This window comes from Trichomonas vaginalis, chromosome I (genome assembly GCF_026262505.1).
Source record: "Trichomonas vaginalis G3 chromosome I, whole genome shotgun sequence".
NCBI classification, from domain to species: domain Eukaryota; phylum Parabasalia; order Trichomonadida; family Trichomonadidae; genus Trichomonas; species Trichomonas vaginalis.
The window spans coordinates 10,875,148-10,893,292 of record NC_067203.1 but is presented as its reverse complement, the minus strand read 5'-3'; the positions used below and the strand labels follow the sequence as shown (position 1 = coordinate 10,893,292).

The following is an 18,145-nucleotide window of genomic DNA, read 5'->3' as shown; positions in this document are numbered from 1 at the left end:
CATATTATTTTCTAATATATAACTATTTTATATAAAAATCAGATTCAATGATCTTAAAAGCGAAGGATAAACCTCAAAATTTACGAATATAATGAGTGGGAATATAATGCTTATCTATCATAAAACCATATGAAATATCAATTTTTGCTTTACGCCTAATTTTTGACGACAATTAGCAAAAAATGTTAAATGTTAATACTCAGTCCATTTGAATATGAAAAATAAAATTGACTTTGATTAAATGTTTTTATTTATCATGCAATTCTTCTTGCAACCAAAGATTTGAATAAAATTTCAAAAAATAAGATAGCTTAAAAAATAATATACGGTAGTGTTTACTAATAGATGAATAGTATATAAATTCTATTAAAATGGATTTGATCCAAAAAATATAAAACCAAAAATAATTGTTATAATTTAAATGAAGAAGTAATTTAAAACGATTTTATTTATGATCAAATTTTAGGCATAGATAGAATTGACCCACTCGGCGAATTCGTATCCGCCGTCGACTTGCTTTAGGACCTTTCTAAGGTACTCTGCCTCTTCACCCTTGAAGTACTGGTCGAGCTGTGCGTCTGTAAGGATTGGGTTGTTGTTTGCGATAGCCTTGAATGCTTTTGCTGTTGTATCTGCGTTTTCAGCCTTGGAGAAGTGGTCAAGCATGAATTTAACATACTCATCGAAGTTAAGCTTCTCTTCGCCTGTTGCAGAGTACTTCTTGCAGACTTCCTTGGCCTGATCATCGGAGATATCATCGCCAAGAGCTGTAAGGCAAGCGCGGAGTTCGAAGTACTGTAAGAAGTTTGTGTGGTCCTTATCGAAGTGGTTGAATGTTTCTCTGAACTCTGTGAGCTGCTCTTCTGAGATCTGGAGACCCTTCTCAGCAGCGATGGCTGTATCGATTTCGCGAACAAGGCCGTCGATGTGTGATAAGATGTTTGCGAAGAATGCAGCGATTGAATCTGGTGTGTCTTCGATAGCAAGGTGGAGTTCGTCCTTTTCGAGGTCTTCGAAGATTGGTGTCAACTCCTTAGCAGCCTCATCGCCATCGATGACTTCCTGCTTGATGTCGAACAACTTCTGCTGCTTCTCAGGAAGAGTGCCGTCGACATTGGAAACTTTCTGCTCCAACTCGCGAGCCAAAGCAACGGAAACTGCTGCCTTTTGGTTGTAAGCGAAGATACGGGATTCACGGCCTTCGGAAGCAAGCTTTTCGTTGTTGGATTCCTCCTGGTGGTTGAGGAATGCGATGACAGCTTCGAGTGTTGCTCTCAAGTTTTCTGGTGTCTGCTTGACACGGTAGTTGAGGTTGAAGTCGCAGAGATCTTCCCATGGAGCATCGAGTGTTGGTAACTCTGGAAGGATTTCCTGAGCTTGAGCCTTTGACTGAGCGATCTTGTCCTTCAACTCAAGGAGTGTGCCTGTTAATTCGACGTTCTGTACAACCTTGACCTTCTCGGCGATGGCAAGAACCTGGGCATCGAAATCAGCAACCATCTCGTTGTAGATTTCAGCCAACTTGTCTGTGATGATCTGAAGAGCGTTGGCGTAAACCTTTGAGATTGTAGCTGGTGAATCATTGACACGGATGTGTAATGTATCACGTTCGAGTGCTTCGTACTCTGGCTTGAGCTGGGACAATCCTTCACGCTTGTTTCCTAACTCGAGCTGAGCAGAGAGGTAAGCATTGCGGCGTGTGGCGCGATCGCCATCGATTGTGCTGACCTTCTGGTGGAATTCGTTAGCGATGTCGACGTACTTCTTGGCCAACTCGTTGTATGCAGCGATGCGAGCATCGTTGGATTCTGACTGCAACTGCTCTTCGAGCTGGTTGAGGAGTGTTGTCAAGAAGGCGAATGTGATGTCGGAGTCACGTGTTAAGTCGTTTGGTGTGTACTTGACAGCGTTGGAGTACTTGATGGACTGTAAGTACTGGTATGGTTCTTCAAGTGTTGGCTGGATTGAAGCCTTGATCTCTGTGAGATCAGACTGGCACTTGAGGACACCATCCTTCTTCTCCTGTGTTGTGCCTGAAACGCTGTCAGCTGTCTTGTGGACATCGCCGATCTTCTCGTGGATAGCGATGGCCTTCTCGTTGTACTCGTCAACGAGCTGCTTTGAGATCTGTGTGATCTTGTCCTGAGCTTGAGAAAGGCAAGCTGTGTACATGGCTGTGACGGCATCTGGAGTGTTCTCGATACCGAGGTGGAGGGACTGCTTTTCGAGTTCCTGGAACATTGGTCTGATGTCAGAAACGCCATTTCTCTTCTGGATGATTTCTTCTGACTTGTCAACGTTGGCAGCGCGCTGTTCGCGGAGTTCGCCAGCGATTGCTTCAAGGTCTTGCTTGAGCTGAGCAACTTCGTCGACGTACTTCTGAGCAGCCTGGTTGTACTCTTCGATCTTCTTCTTGTTCTCGTATTCGAAGATAGCAGCCTTGTTGCCTTCGATAAGACGCTTGATTGTAGCGATGAGTTGTTCGAATTCGCCATCAACAGCGATGACTGTGCGCTTAACTCTGTTGTTGAGTCTTAATTCGACAAGTTCAACGAACTGTGGCTGTAATTCCTTGACTGTGCCAGCAGCTTCCTGGGCCTGCTGGAGGTAGTTGTTAAGGGCATCGCGCTGTTCGTAGAGATCTCCTGTAAGGTTGATAGCCTTGTTGTTGATGTCGTCGCAGACAGCAATCTTAGCGTTGGCAGCTTCATCGAAGGCCTTGATTAACTTGGCCTGGAGTTCCTCGAGGATCTTTGTGAGTTCGTCGCGGCGGTCTGATGCTGTCTTTTCGATCTCTTCGAACTTGAGGTTGAGGTTTGGTGGTAACAACTCTTCCTTGACCTGTGGAATTGGACGGCCATTGGAGTTGCACTTTGTAACAAGCTGACCCCATGTCTTCATAGCGACACCACGCTTGTCGACGATGACTGGACGAACAACACGTCCGAACTTGATGCAGTTGAAGAGTTTGGACTTAACTCCTGGAACTGTCTGGTCGTAGTCTTGAGCAAGGAGCTTCTCGCGTTCTGTGTTGATAACGTCGAGGCACTCCTGAGCTTGCTTCTCGTAGTTGAGGGCTTCTTCTTCGATGGCCTTCTGAATGCCGATTGTGCGCTTGAGCTTGTCGGCGGCGGCCTGTGTCTTTGACTCGCCAGCGAAGAAGTGGAAGAATTCGGCAACCTGTGTAACGACGGATTTCTCATCTGGCTGTGTTCCGACAAGATCTTCTGGATCAAGGAAGACGTAGATGCCGAGTTCCTTGCATGCAGCGAAGGCCTTCTCACAGTTCTCCTTCTGCTGTGTCTGATCAAGTGAATCGTAGTCGAGCATGTTTGGACGGAACTTGTTGATTAAGGCGCAAAAGGCAAGACCGTCGGACCAGGATGTTGTGAAGTTTGTAACATTGACACCCTTGTATCCTTGTGTGTTCTTCTTAGCCCAAAGAAGAAGAGCGTCACGAGCTGTGGCTTCTTCGACAGAAATTTCTTCAATCATGAACTTGTTGATGATTGTCCAGATAAGACCGAGTGTGAGCTTCTTGTTCTTGTCGATGATATCATCAGATCCGATACCAACCATACGGATATTCTTTGATGAGATGAAGTCTAAGGCCATACCACAGTTTTCACGCATTTGAACGCGCATCTTTGGCTGCTTGTGCCATTTGCCCTTCATTGGTTCCTTAGAAACGATCTCAAGGAGCTGAATGAGTTTAACGCCATCTGCAAATTCCTCTAAAACGTTGTCAAATGGAATTCCCTTGAAGGAAAGCTGTTTAGCTGTCCATCTTGAGAAAACTTTGATCTGAGTCTGTTCCCATGCATCGTCTAGAAGTCCACGATTATTAGACATAGTGAAAAGTGAAGTGTTAGGGAATACAAATTTTGTAGAATTTTACATCATCATATAAAATCAGAAAACATCGTAAATTTGCTGCTCTTAAAGAAAACTGAGAAATTAATTTTTTATAAGAAATATTTTATACCCATTCGATTTATTGTTTCAATGTATTACTTCACCTCTGTTTCAATTCCTGCCAGAAATGGGACATTTCTGAAAAAACATCATTTTCAATCTATGAACTTTAATATCATATCCATAATTCCCCTTTTTTGATAACGTTCTCAAATGTATACGTTTAATTTATAATATTTAATATAGATAATAAGGTAAATATAATGATGGTTTTTGAACGTTGAGAATTTGTATAAAAATAATAAAACTTGTAAAGAAAAATGAGGAACAACGTGGAATAAAGCTTTATTTTGTGTTTATTCAGTTGTTATTTAACTCCAAGTAGGTAATCAACTGATTTAAATCACTTTTTACTCATCATGCGTAAAATCAAATTTCCCAACATGTCTAATGTAAAATTATATTAAATTTGCGTAGAACAAGGTATATCTGAATTGAATATGCAATGTCAAAACTAACTAAGCTAACAGATGCATACCTTTTGCTCTCATCTTGATTGTCCTTACTCTTCAAGAGTTCTTTGAAAACCACTAGGTTTGCAATAGGTTATTATTTGATTTATCCGGTTGGATATTGCATAATTTTGATTTCACATTGTAATGATTTTGTTGAAAATTGATGTAATTCATTTTAATACATAGCAATTATTATTCAATCCTTCAGTCATATCATTGCTTTATGCTTTATTAAAAAAGCAATTAACTATTCATTGGAAAACCCAATTAGCGTGAATGTTAGTTGAAAGAATCAATATCATTATTTTGAGCATATGTGGTACTAACTTACAGAATATAATCCATGGTTTATCGTCATATTTATATTAAAATTAATCAATCTAGAATTAATCATTTATCATGAAACTCTATCAATCCAGAATCTCATGTGATATTGTGGTTGCAAACTTTCCAACGAACTCTATAAGATAAATGATAGTCAATCCTATATCCTAGTAATAGTAATGAATAATTATATAAACTTTACTGGAAATAGTAAATGAATAGCAAAGCTAAGAAACACCTTCATTTCAAGTAGAGGAAAAATGAAATTTCAAAAATAGGAATTTAGGAAAATACAGTAACACGTTTATTTATATTTTAGAAACCGTAGAGTGTCTTGCCCTGGCGCTTAAGAGCATAGACAACATCCATTGCTGTAACTGTTTTACGACGAGCATGTTCAGTATAAGTAACTGAATCACGGATGACGTTCTCAAGGAAGTGACGAAGAACGCCACGAACTTCTTCGTAGATATCACCAGAGATACGCTTGACACCACCACGGCGAGCAAGACGACGAATAGCTGGCTTTGTGATACCCTGAATGTTTTCACGCATAACCTTACGATGGCGTTTAGCACCACCCTTACCAAGACCCTTACCACCTTTACCGCGGCCGGACATATGAAATAATGAATTCTAATCCTATCAAATTTTGCCGCCATATAATCATATTATGCCATTTTATACCTGCGAATTTTGAAATGATATTATTTTGAAAATTGACATATTAATTGGATCTAAAATGACAGAACGGAAAATGCACATCTCTGGTGTTCTCAAAAATGGCGGCAATTTTTAGTTCATTTTACCAAAGCATGGCTCGTACAAAGCAGACAGCTAGAAAGTCAACAGGTGGCAAGACCCCACGTAAATCCCTTGGTGCCAAGGCCGCCCGCAAGTCAACACCAACAATCGACTCCCAGGGTGCTAAGAAGCAGCATCGTTTCCGCCCAGGTACAGTCGCCCTTCGTGAAATCCGTAAGTACCAGAAGTCTACAGATCTTCTTATCCGTAAGCTTCCATTCCAGCGTCTCGTCAGAGAAATCGCTTCTGGCTTCCGTGGCGATCTTCGTTTCCAGTCCTCCGCTATCGCTGCCCTCCAGGAAGCTTCTGAAGCTTACCTTGTCGGTCTCTTCGAAGATACAAACCTTTGCGCTATCCATGCTAACAGAGTTACAATCATGGAGCGTGATGTCCAACTTGCTCAGCGTATTCGCGGTGAGCGCAACTAAATAGAGTTTGTTAATTATTATATTAATCAATGTCTTTTTTATTTCCAAAAATATATTAAAAAAATCAAATAATAAATATTGAAATAATAATGCTGATCTCTGATAAATGGCATCTCATATTGTTCTTTCTAACTGCAATTTTCATATAACTTGACTATGTGAAATACAAAAAAAGAAAGATTATTGTTGATGCCTAGCCAAATGATATGGATTATGTGTCAAATTTCTTCTAGTCAATAGTTCTAATTATGAGAAGATTATTACTTATTTAACATAAAAATTAAAACAAATTTAAAATTCGAAATAAATAGATACAGTTTTAAATAGAAATATTATACAAAATAAATATAAAAAATCATTGGTTAACAAACCATGATAAAAAAAAGAAAATTATTGTTGGAAGAAAGCAGGGACTAAAATAACATTTGCATTTTCCGTGATCAATATGAAGTTATTTGAGTCCTTATGGTATCCAACTTCCTTAATTTTTGCTCCACCTCTCCAAACAACTCTTACAATTTTAAGGGAGTAAGGTTCCAACAGCAGAATACTGTTGTTTGATAACAGAGCAACAACATATTCCACCAAATATTTGCTTTCTGCTATACATGCTGAAATGATATTAGATTCAAACTGATTCGTGTTGCAAAACATTCCATTTGCAGTGAATGTCTCTGCCTGGTTACCAAAGAAAACAACTATATATCCAACATGGCTTGTCATTACAACAGAAGATGGAATTGAACCTGGTGGCATCCTCAAATCAACAGCTCTGATAAATGTCAATTCCGGAAGACTTGAAATGATCATTGTGTTGTCAGGAGAACATGTTATTGCTATTCCAAAAGCTTCAGAAAGGCAGCAACACGTGATTTCACTTCTATGAGCCATAATGAAGTTTAATTGTTCAATGTTATCTTTTCCATCGTATAACCATAATGTTGCCAAAGCATCTTCACCACCACTCAATATCATGTTCTTAGCAACACTTATACAGTTGATTTCTGACAAGTGAGGTGAAGTCTTTGACCGAATAACCGACCGTTTTATGACATTCAAAATTGTCACTTTTGCGGAATGATCCTGCGCGAAAGCGAATATGAAATCGTCATTTGTTTCTGATCTGAAATGAGCGATTTTCTTTGGATCAGCAGGTATTTTTGCGTGTTTCATCAATTGGACTTCGAAATTCGTTGCTGCAAGTCTTAAACAGAAAACTCTTCCGTTTCTCAATGCAGCGTAAATTTTCATTTTTTCGAAGACAGAACCACTGCAAATAACACAAGCAACGTCATCAGGAATATTATGCAATGCAACAGCTTTTCCATTGAACTGTTCCGTAACAATTGGATTTCTCTTCGGGTGAGGTGAAGTGAACAATTGTTGAGGAATTTGTCCGATTGTATTTAACATTGCAATTACAGCTTCAGCCATCATTTGTTCTTGGCCATTGTTTTCGGATGTTTTTGTCCAGATGTCAGGGTATATTTGTGGGTCAAATGTGTTCATTGCGTCTGCAGCTGATTGACCTTTTTGTTTGAATCCCCAGATCAAATCAATCCAACCATGAATCACTTGAGAAACTCTTTCACTTTCCAACAAATTTCTGTGTTTGTAAATGAAGTCTGCCGGTGAAGAACTCCATGTAGGAAGAACAACGTCACCGATATCATCAGTTTCATTGTATTTTCCTAATGGCAAATCATTGGAATTCAACAGGAAAGCTTCATTTTGGTAAAATTCCGGTGTAAATTCTCTGAAATACGGCATTTTTGACATCATTCTATTGATGTTATCTTGTAAAGAAATGAACAAACGAGGTCCTACATCGAAATGTCCATCCTGCATCATGATGTGCAATGTCGTGAACGGCTCCATTCTTATTAAATAATGATTAACAGTGTAAGCGTTCGAGAGATAACTGGAATGGCAGAAAGGAGTTGCACCATTATGTTGGAAAATTGCGAGTCTTTCTTTCATCCTTTGACTGGATGTCGGGTTGATGAACATGATGTTTTTAGTGAGATCTCTGTAGTCCTCGTCTTTATCTTCCATTTCTTGAGTGTCATTCTTCAAAGCGATGATTGGAAAGATCGGATAAACACGAGAATCCAAGAAACTTCTTCCAGAAAGAATGTTTAACCAAATTAAATAATCGAAATTAGATAATTGGCGTCGCATCCATTTATGTGTTAATCCGAGTCTTTCTATCTCGATGTTTGGAGGGTTTTCTTGGATAAACTCAGCATTAGCAAACCCGATTTGCAAGAGATTTGTCACAAACTTGTGATTTTCCACTTTTGGAAATCTGAACAAATAACAAGAATAAGAATTCGTGTATATCTGGATTGCATTTGGTTTCTGATTCACCCAGACCCAGAACAAATATTTAACTTGTTCACGTGGTATCAAAATCGATTTAGTTTGTGATTTAAACACTAAACCACTTTGAATTACATAAAAATCTCCTGGAAAAGTCTTAGTTATTTTGATTCTTTCGCAAGGACTTCTCCATAAAACATCAACTAATTCTATACTACTAGATTTGCTCTCATTAGTATCCTTGTCAAAAAAGAAATGGCTCGGCGGTTTGTTCTCATTCAATTCTTGTGTCAAAACCGTCGCTTTATTTATTGCATCGATATGATTTGTGAAGTGATTATTTACGACCAAAACACTTGGCATGAAATGTTTATCGAAGTGATTTCCTATCTTGAAATGGGGCATCATAATGAAAGATGATGACGAGATGAAAGGAGATCTATCGTGAGAAACAGTTTGCCAAAGTCGATGCCAAGCTCTTCTCAAATTTGCAGCCAATTCTTTTTCTTTTGCACGTTCTAATGATTGGATTTCAGCAATGGAATTCGCTGGATCGAATGGGAAATCAGGGAACTCAACAACTTGTTCGAAATAGATTTTCCGAGTATCGAAATTTTGTATTAAATATTGATAAAATTTTTCGAAAACTTCGACACTTTTTTGCATCAAATTTTCATCAACTTTTTCATCAACACCTAAATCTTTAGCATTTGCAACAACACTTAATATCAATGGCGCGGCGTATTCAGATTCTCTGATAATTTTATAATTTTCGTCAAACAAGAACTTCTTGTTTTTATTTATGTTTCTTTTCATGACGAAACTCATCAAACACATATAATCAATCATATTCAAACAATTTGTAGAGAAAGAAAGCCATCCTTGATGCAACAATTCCACGGCAAGATCTTCATCAACCCATTTTCCTTCTTCTGATATTGAATATCCGTAATTGAAGGAAACTCTGTCTCTTACTGTTGTCAATAACAAAATAAATGAATTTATATCAACAGTTTCGAAACTTCTCAATGGTTTTTTGTTGATTGTTGAATGATTGTGTCTAAAGAAGATCTTTTCAACAATGAAATGGAAGTACTCGAGTTTTTCTTCAACACTTTTTTCTTCCTTTGAAAAAGCGTTCTCAATTACGGCGGTTAATAAATCTGCCACAAAATTGTCAAAATTCATATTTGTCAATGATTCAATTACGGAAGAAATTGCGAAAACATCTTTAGTTATTGTGATTGATTTCGCGAGGAATCTTCCGAAGATCTTGACAGAGTTCTTATCATTGCAAAACATGAAATAGGCAGTGACAATTCCGATGCCGCTGATTCCCAAATTTTTGAATTTTTCAATGAATTTCGAACTCTCGAAACAGAGTAAACAAGATTGAATTGCAATCGCATTCCACATTCTGTTTCTGAACGCGAAACAAAGCATGAAAACGAATAGGTTCGTATTCCATTTATTTGGCTCTATCGCGTTATTGAACTCATTGAAATACTCTTCTTTTTTGCTGTCAGAAAATTTGTCAAATTTTGACATCATCAAAGAAAAAGCTGTTGTTATTAAATAGGTCGGAATTGACTTGATGATTAAGATTCTGACTTGCACAAGATCAACAAGTTCGAATACTTTCGCGACAATGAAACTCCACATGTCAGGTCTGACTTTCGCCATCGATTTCAGGAATTTTACCAACACGGAAACTTTTTGGAAATTTCCATTGAAATAAGAAACCATTTTTAACATTGTCAAAGTCTCTTTCTGACCGAATCTGATCTTCGCTGCCTTCTGGAAAAGTGTTTTAAGGATGGAGATGTTTGTTTCCGTGAATTCGTTCTCATCAACGATGTAAAGAAACAAATCACATAAGGAATTGATGTTAAACAACGAAAAGAACGTTTGTTCATTGGATTGGCATACTCTATGACAGCATAACATAAAGGATCCACACTCTTTTTTGGCAGATCTTCGCCAAATTTCGAGATTTAATAAAACATTCGTCTGAAATTGCTCAAGAAGTACTGGATTCTTGATATGCTGCTCTAATATGTAGATGTGCTGCCATAATTCGCTGTTTAAATACTCGTTTATTGTTGGTTGGGAAAGGAAATATGCAATAACTGCAAATGTATTCACTTGCTCCATCAAATCTTGTATTTGAGGGGCTCCTTGTATTATATCTGTGAATGATTGCAGTAATTGCATAAGAAAACCATTGTTTCTTGTACCTTGGTAAGTGTTAAAATCAATTTGGGAAAAAAGTGAAGTAAGGAAGTGGGTTCCTTTGGAAGTTTCGAAAATTCGACGGAAGGATGATATGAAGGAAAGGTTTATACATGTTGTCGTTGCGGATTCGAATGAATTCTGCAAGGCATTTGAAACATGATTTCCTTCAACGTAATGCGCTGAATATAACATCAATAAAGAGGGCTCATGGATGACAGTGGTGTATTCCGTGGTGTCTGAATGTATTACATTGAGCATTCTGTCGTCTAATGAACCTGAAAAAACAGAAACATGGGCAGCTTCACCAGTTAACTCATCACAGAAGATCTCCATGCTATCTACAGTCGATTTAATGATCGGTACTTGAGATTTGATCTGAACTGATGTATTATTATTAATATATAAAATTAATTCGTTCGTAGAGATCTGAAAAGTAAAGTTTGACCACTCATTTTGGTTGAAAGGAATATTTTTGCTAGCGATCACTGTAAAGTTCTTAATAATGGAGAGCGTAGTTGGAGATATGCTGAAAGTAACGGTTTCTCCTTCTGTTTTGAGGGTTATGAGTCTTTGTGTCTCCGTAAGATTACATAAAATCATGTAAATATTGATAACAAATGTAGAATAATTAATTTGATGAGGAATCATGAGAGATCCTGTTCCAGGAGTGAAAAGGAATGCATATAGTACTTGGTCTTGTGAAGATTTGATGGTTTCGTATAACGCTTCTAATAATTTTTCAGCATATCTTGATCTTTTGTTTGTTTCATTGGACAAAAGCCTTAAATACGAGAACATAATGGGTCTTGATGAATTCCATTTATTTATCTCCTTGAAAACTTCCAAAATAAGGTCTACATCCTCGATTTTGTCCCTTTTTTGAACAGATTCAATCAAAAACAAGGAAAATCCGAACTTGTTACAGTAATAACATTCAACAATGGAATTACAAACTAATTCCTTGACTCTCTGCATGAAATCAACGAAGTATTCCGTTGAAAATATTTTTCTAATAATATCAATGGAAATTTCACCACGAATTCCAATGAATTTGCTACTATTCGATATCATTCTTAGTAGAGATTCATACATATTGTCATTTAACGTGATATCTTCAATCATACTCGAAAAAGGAAGTTTTGAAAAATCTAATTTTCTCTGGAACGAAGCAATGAAGTCAATAAGCATCTGTGTAAGCTCCGGATCATTGAATTTGCCTACCTGCATCATTATGTCCTTAAATAGCTTCAAATGAATGAAACTCACCATTTGTGAATTATTTGAAAATTTTTCAAAGATTTTCATAATTTTTGAGGCAAGTTTTATATCATTCCTAAAGTTTTCTATCATAATGTTGATGAAAATTGAATCTATCGGTGTTTCTAAGAAATTTTCAAATAAAATGTAAATAATATCGGAACAAGTCTGGCAATCTATTGTATTCTTGAACAATGAGTCGATTAGTAATGGATTGATCATGATCTGCTCATAAATTTTCGGATTTGTCAAAAATGATTTAATTGTACTGAAAATTACAGGAAAGAAGTTGTCCTCGTACTTCCCAGCCTTTGTAAGCATGAACTGGCATATGCATTCTATCAGAATACTCGCGTGGACTTCTGTATTTATTAATTGGAAAATTTCTTTGCTAAAAGCTAAAATTTCCGCGAAAAGCCATGGATACGATGATGCAGAGGACAAAAACTCGAAGTAGGAGTTGATATATGAGAAATCTTGCTTGAGAAAATGATAAAAACAATCTAAAGTATATTTTCTAATGGAAATCATGTAGCTGACTTCCGAATCGTATAATGAATAACATGGATTGAATATTTTGGGGTTAAAGAACGTTTGGACCGGATTTTTAATTTGATATTTGAATTCGTTTGTTCCTGCGTTTAATAAAACGAGATTTAGTATTATATTGTATTTCTCTGCATCCATGGTTAGTTTTAAGAAGTGTGGCAATGCATTATCAATAATCGGATCATGAATATTTAATAAAGCGAAAAATAGGTCGGATAAACTTCCTTCTTGTGATCGGAATGCGGATTCTATCGGCGGAAGATCCGAAATCGAACGGTTTTCGTTGTATTTAAACTGTTTCTCGGTTGTTGGTGGGAAATTCAGATCGCAGCCTAATAATTGTGTTTTAATGTATTCATCGAGATGTTCTATAGCTATTTGATTCTCTTCATTAAACTGATAACATAAAATCATCAATAAATAATAGTAATATAAGACTCTACCATCTAATTTTAATATAATTTGGGATGTTAATGACTGTAAGTGCGCAGTTACCTCGCTACTTTTCTCCATTAAAGGATATAACTTCATAAATGAGTAAATGTGGAATTTAATTGATACTATGCTATCGATTACGGCATCCAATGATATTCTGGTAAGTGATTTAACAAGAAAAATCGATAGTTGTTCCGTATTTGGTAAAATATTTAAAATTGAATCAATCGATGATAATAACGAATAAAATTTCTTTGCTTTCAATACTTTCTTGCAATATATTTGAAATTCGCCACACGCGTACGTACTGATCGCATTATCTATCTGAATTGCGTAAGTTAATGATTGAACAAATACTTGTATTGAGTGTACTGGAACTGAATCGATATCTGAATATAAAAGAGCTAAAAATGATTGTAAAATAACTATTGAAGCAAATTGTTGATTTCTCTCTGAAGCATTGATTAACTGGCTCTGTTGTTGCAATTGTATGATTAATTCATACCTATCAGTTGTATTTAAAATGTATTTTTCGATAAGATCTTCTAGAGATGGAGATTTTCCCTTGGGAATTTTAATTTCGAATTTATTCAGTAGCTTCATTAGATCGGGAGGAAACGTTGGTTTTGGTGGTTGAGGCTTTAGTTGTAAAATATTATTAGCTAGCTCAAATAATTCCTTCATCCGATTTCTGAATGAATTTTTTCAATTTCTCTATCTTATGCTAAGTAATGATTTTATAGAAGTATTATTCATAAATAAATTATTGATCAGATTCTAAAGAAATCTTTTTTCAAATTAAAAAAATTCCCAAATGAACAATTAATCTCATGAAATAGAACACTCGTAAGTATGTGTAAGTATTTCATGTATTAAATCTTAAAATTAAATTTTTGAGCAAAAAAAAATCGGCAAATGCAAAAAAAATAAAGGGAATTAAAGTCCAGAAACACACGTATATGTTAGAATATATTGAATAATTTTTACTTCATCTGCATCATAGCAGTTCAAAATAATGCTCTCATATCTTCTTGCATTAACAAGAGAAGTAGGGATAGGAGAGTGCGCAGATCGTGTCCAAGGATCAACTGGAATGTATTTTTATTCACAAACTCTCGGTTGTTCAGTTAATATATGCGTAAATATATCAGTTTATGATTTTTATTTAATTATCAACGAATTGCCAGCAAATTCAGAGGTCATAGAATACAGATCATACATTGGTGACAAAAAATTGATGTATTCTAAAACTTATTATCCTCCAAATGTTCCGTTTTACATCCAATCTTCAATCCCATTTGCCTCTTATACAATACGACTTGGATCAGAAGGTTATTGCGAATTTATGTATGGTTCTTTGCCTAATATTTGCAAAACAGGTCTTATCTTAACTAGCGAAGTCAATAAAACAATACAATTGAGCTCCAGTGCTAGTGGTTACTATAAAATTCGAAGTTATGAAGATAAATGCATTTTATTTGTGTTGGCAAAGCAAATTAACGTTTCAATTAAATCAAATGCAGACAACATCGATAGGAGATTTTTGCTATATCAAAATTATGACAATCCTTTACCTGCACTACAGCCAAATATTGATTTCTCATTGGATTGCGTTTTCAGGCCTTTCCTTCTCCGCTTTTTATCAAAGGGCCAAAACTCATTCTTATCCATTAGTATAGCAGCAGATGTGGCATTATCAAATAACCTTAAAACAGAATATCGGGAACCAAACAATTTTACTAAATTATGTGATGAAAAAGAGTGTACTATTTGGGAATTTATGTCCCCAAATATTTTAACTCTCTCGATTTTATTTACAGTTTTATTTATTTTCCTTGCCAGCGTATTTGTCTATTTCATGATGATTTGTTGCTGTCCAAAGTTTATGGGCGATAAGAAATCTACTACAGGAAAGCCTGCTTCTAAGAAGAGTGCAATTCTTGAAACTAGATCAGAGCCAGAAGGCTACTTTGCTGTTGATTATTTAATTACAGCTGATGGTAGATCATCACCAGCCAAAGATGTATGAAATTCATATAATTTAATTAATAAATTTTTATTCTGTTTTTTGTTTCTTCAATAAACTAATTCTATCCTATCATGATTAAATTTAAATCCTTACTGAACAATTAGAATCATTCAAGAACAAATTGATAAAACAAATAACATAAAGACCCTTTTTAAAAAGTTACCTAATTAATCAAGATTCTGATTCAATTAAAACTATCAATATCATTCATTTCGAACGGAAAGATCCAAAAGTGACAAATGCCAATAGAAGAGTATTATCGTGAGCAAAAAGCAATTGCAAAGTTTGCTAAATGGACAATTGTCTCAAACAATCAAAATTTGGACTCATTTCCGAAACTTAAACAAGAAATGGCTCGAAAAGTGGCTAAATATCAAATACATAAAAGAACATTCAATATTCAACAAAAATATACCGATTGTTGCCAAAAATACCAAGGTGTCATTGTAAATTTTTTCGGGGTTGAAAACATTAATAATGCAAAACAAATTATTGATGAAATTGGAACCCAAAATATATATTATCTTTCTCACAAAATCGCAAAACTCATTAAATTAATTGCCACGTGCATGAAATCAAGTGTATACATGATTTCAAACGCCAAAAAATATAACCAAAAATTAGACTTTAAATTTTTATACAAAATTAGCCAACCCGATAAGAATTCGTTCACGTTCAGAAAAACGAAATACATAAATATGAGAAACAATATACATAAAATTATCGAAGATCTGAAGGATATACTGGGTGCCGAATTATATCAAAAATATACTAATTGCGTAGATAACATTGATAGGGGATCTATTTATAAGTATTAAATCAATTTGCAAAGTTTTACTTTATCTTTTTACATTCTATGATTGCTTTGCGATTTATAGAAGCCACTATATATATATATATATTACTTGTATTAAAAATATTTGTTTCGACATCAATTATTTTTGATTCCTAAACCATTATTATGTAATATATCTTCATTGATCAAAGACCAATATATACTTAACATTTTGTAAACTCTTTCAAAATGCTGAGATCCTTAGCACTGTAGTGAAAAACTATAACAAATATCAAATGAATGATTGAAATTTTCTATACCTATTTACTAATGTGAATGATAACTTGACAAATAAGAAAGTATAAATATTGAAATAAGATTTACTGTGGTTCATAGATTTGATAATTGATATCGAGACAGTTAATAATAACAGGTATTCATTAAGGCATTTCACAAAAGACCATATTGCAAAATGATTGCATAGAGAAACCCTTCTGGCAACATATTCAAATAAAAAGAAAGTGGAAAATTTATCCATTTTTGGATGAGTGAAGAATCGTTCGAATACGACCTACTAAACTCAAGCTACTTCAAAAAAAATATGGAACTGAAAGAGGCCCAAAAAGAGTCAGATAAAATCACCACTAGTTCAATAAAAGAAGAGTTAAAACACTATAATGAGCAAATTAACAAACTAATACAAAGTCAAAAGGATGTGAAATCTAAGTCCAGGAAATAACATCGATGTCACATATTGATTTTCATGTTAGAGTTATATATAATATTAGTAATCTTTTAAGATTGTAATTATTTTCAAAATACGTGCGATAATGTTTTACTTATCATGTTTGTTACCTAAAGGCTCAATTGTAATTCCTTTCTTTTTCTATAAAAAAATATTTTTAATACAAATTCAATTTATTTTAAAATGTTTACAAGTTTTAATTATTTATAAATCAAAATAAAATCAGCCACGCCTGAATACAGAGTGAATAAAAAAAATCCATTTGATATCTGGCTGTTGATTATATTTGATCTGAAAAGGTACTGAATTGTAGCAATTCGGCTATTTTTGATATTCAATTGGAGTATTTAATAAGAGAACTTTTTGAAATAAGTATTTCGTCATTAAAATTGTTATTAAAGCTTCGTAATATATAGCGATGGTTATATACTATACGCATTTATCGTAATTCAAACGGATTCTTGTTGCATTTGTTGAAGTATTAAGTCAATTTCTTCTAAAACTTTGATATATTCCTCTTGGAGTCTTAAATCCTCTTGATTTAGTTTCTTTAGTTCCTCACTTAACTTTGATTTTTCTGCAAGAAGATCTTCTCGATTTATCTGGCGTTTCTCCATCGAAACGACAGATAAAAATAATGAAAATTGCGACCAAGAAGATTTGCATTGTATTACAATTTCCTAATTAAAAATATTATACTATGTAATTTTGTAAAACAAAGAAGTTAAAAAATATATGAAAATTTTTATACAATTGGAAAAAGAAGTAAAGATGATGATGTGGCATTCAATACCAATTTACTTAGTTTCACTATGTAAATGGCTGGATTCTGGAACGCAATCATCGAAATATTTAAATTTACAAAGAAAATGTATCCAGCACCAGAAAAATGCCTATTTGATGGATTGTGATAACTTTGTCACTTTCTTAGTACTCTTTCGATCGAAATATTTTTGAAAAATTACATATTTCTTTGTTTGTGTAATATCTCGTAAGAATAAGCTATTGAAAATGAAGCGATAATTGAATGTGTAGAGAATCAAAGTATTGTAAATAAAAAGGAAGTAATTTTGGAAGTGGCAATAAATATAATAGTGCCTTGTACAGTGTTTCATAGCAAAACATCTTAAGAATTATATATTTCATTCTTAGGATGTATTAATTATTTATAATATGAGACCCTTACATCAATGGCTGCTTGATGATTACTCATTGAAAAATATTGGAATCTCAAAAAAAATTTCAAAAATCAAAAAATGATAATAAAAATCGAAATTTTGTTATATCTAATTCTAGAAATGAAAAAAATTTGGAAAATTTAACCCATTTTATTTTGATTTAGCTCTTGATGCTTTATCTATATTTCACATTAGAAATTATTCAATTTCAAATTATAATTTCGATTTTCAGTAATTTCTAAAAAGACACCAGCAATTATTTTCCTCTCATTGTGCCAATTTCATGTTACTCCAAAGCTTCCTCTTAAATCCTAATTGAATTTATATTCGCAAGTCAAAAATAATATTGGAAACATTAACGAGCATGAATGATTAAAGAACTTCCAAATTTACACATCAGAGTGATCATAATTGTAAATTTAACGAGTCCCAAAATATCAATGCGAATAGTGGAACAATAAAGCTTCGTGGAATAATTTAGACGCAAAATCAAAGTTTTACCTCACTTTTTTACAAATATCATTTCAAAAATTTGTTAGCATTTCGTCTTTTTACATATAGTATAGATCTTATCAATTCACTGTAAGGGTTTCGTTTTGCGAAAAAAACGTACAATACGCAATTTCGCTAAAAA

The 18,145-nt window shown here is 34.6% G+C and overlaps 6 protein-coding genes across 6 annotated transcripts, besides 1 other annotated feature; 2 read left to right on the top strand and 4 right to left on the bottom strand.

Annotated features, from left to right (window-relative positions):
- Positions 1 to 335: 335 nt before the first annotated feature.
- On the bottom strand, positions 336 to 4,007 carry TVAGG3_0966020 (alpha actinin-3; the record flags this gene model as incomplete). Its single annotated transcript, XM_001581493.2, has 1 exon — positions 463 to 3,852. One exon carries the CDS (start codon positions 3,850 to 3,852, stop codon positions 463 to 465), a length of 3,390 nt encoding a protein of 1,129 aa, XP_001581543.1.
- A 1,062-nt stretch (positions 4,008 to 5,069) lies between these two features.
- TVAGG3_0966010 (histone H4-2) lies at positions 5,070 to 5,375 on the bottom strand (the record flags this gene model as incomplete). The annotated part of the gene is made up of 1 exon (XM_001581494.2): positions 5,070 to 5,375. One exon carries the CDS (start codon positions 5,373 to 5,375, stop codon positions 5,070 to 5,072), a length of 306 nt encoding a protein of 101 aa, XP_001581544.1.
- Positions 5,376 to 5,569: 194 nt separating this feature from the next.
- On the top strand, positions 5,570 to 5,986 carry TVAGG3_0966000 (histone H3/CENP-A; the record flags this gene model as incomplete). The annotated part of the gene is made up of 1 exon (XM_001581495.2): positions 5,570 to 5,986. The coding sequence occupies one exon, from the start codon at positions 5,570 to 5,572 to the stop codon at positions 5,984 to 5,986; it is 417 nt and encodes a 138-aa protein (XP_001581545.1).
- Positions 5,717 to 5,977: a centromere.
- Positions 5,987 to 6,297: 311 nt separating the features above from the next.
- Positions 6,298 to 13,461, bottom strand: TVAGG3_0965990 (aggrephagy protein; the record flags this gene model as incomplete). The annotated part of the gene is made up of 1 exon (XM_001581496.1): positions 6,377 to 12,763. One exon carries the CDS (start codon positions 12,761 to 12,763, stop codon positions 6,377 to 6,379), a length of 6,387 nt encoding a protein of 2,128 aa, XP_001581546.1.
- Positions 13,462 to 13,774: 313 nt separating this feature from the next.
- Positions 13,775 to 15,923, top strand: TVAGG3_0965980 (uncharacterized protein; the record flags this gene model as incomplete). The annotated part of the gene is made up of 1 exon (XM_001581497.1): positions 13,800 to 14,813. The coding sequence occupies one exon, from the start codon at positions 13,800 to 13,802 to the stop codon at positions 14,811 to 14,813; it is 1,014 nt and encodes a 337-aa protein (XP_001581547.1).
- A 177-nt stretch (positions 15,924 to 16,100) lies between these two features.
- On the bottom strand, positions 16,101 to 16,984 carry TVAGG3_0965970 (uncharacterized protein; the record flags this gene model as incomplete). The annotated part of the gene is made up of 1 exon (XM_001581498.1): positions 16,783 to 16,950. One exon carries the CDS (start codon positions 16,948 to 16,950, stop codon positions 16,783 to 16,785), a length of 168 nt encoding a protein of 55 aa, XP_001581548.1.
- Between the last annotated feature and the right edge of the window lie 1,161 nt (positions 16,985 to 18,145).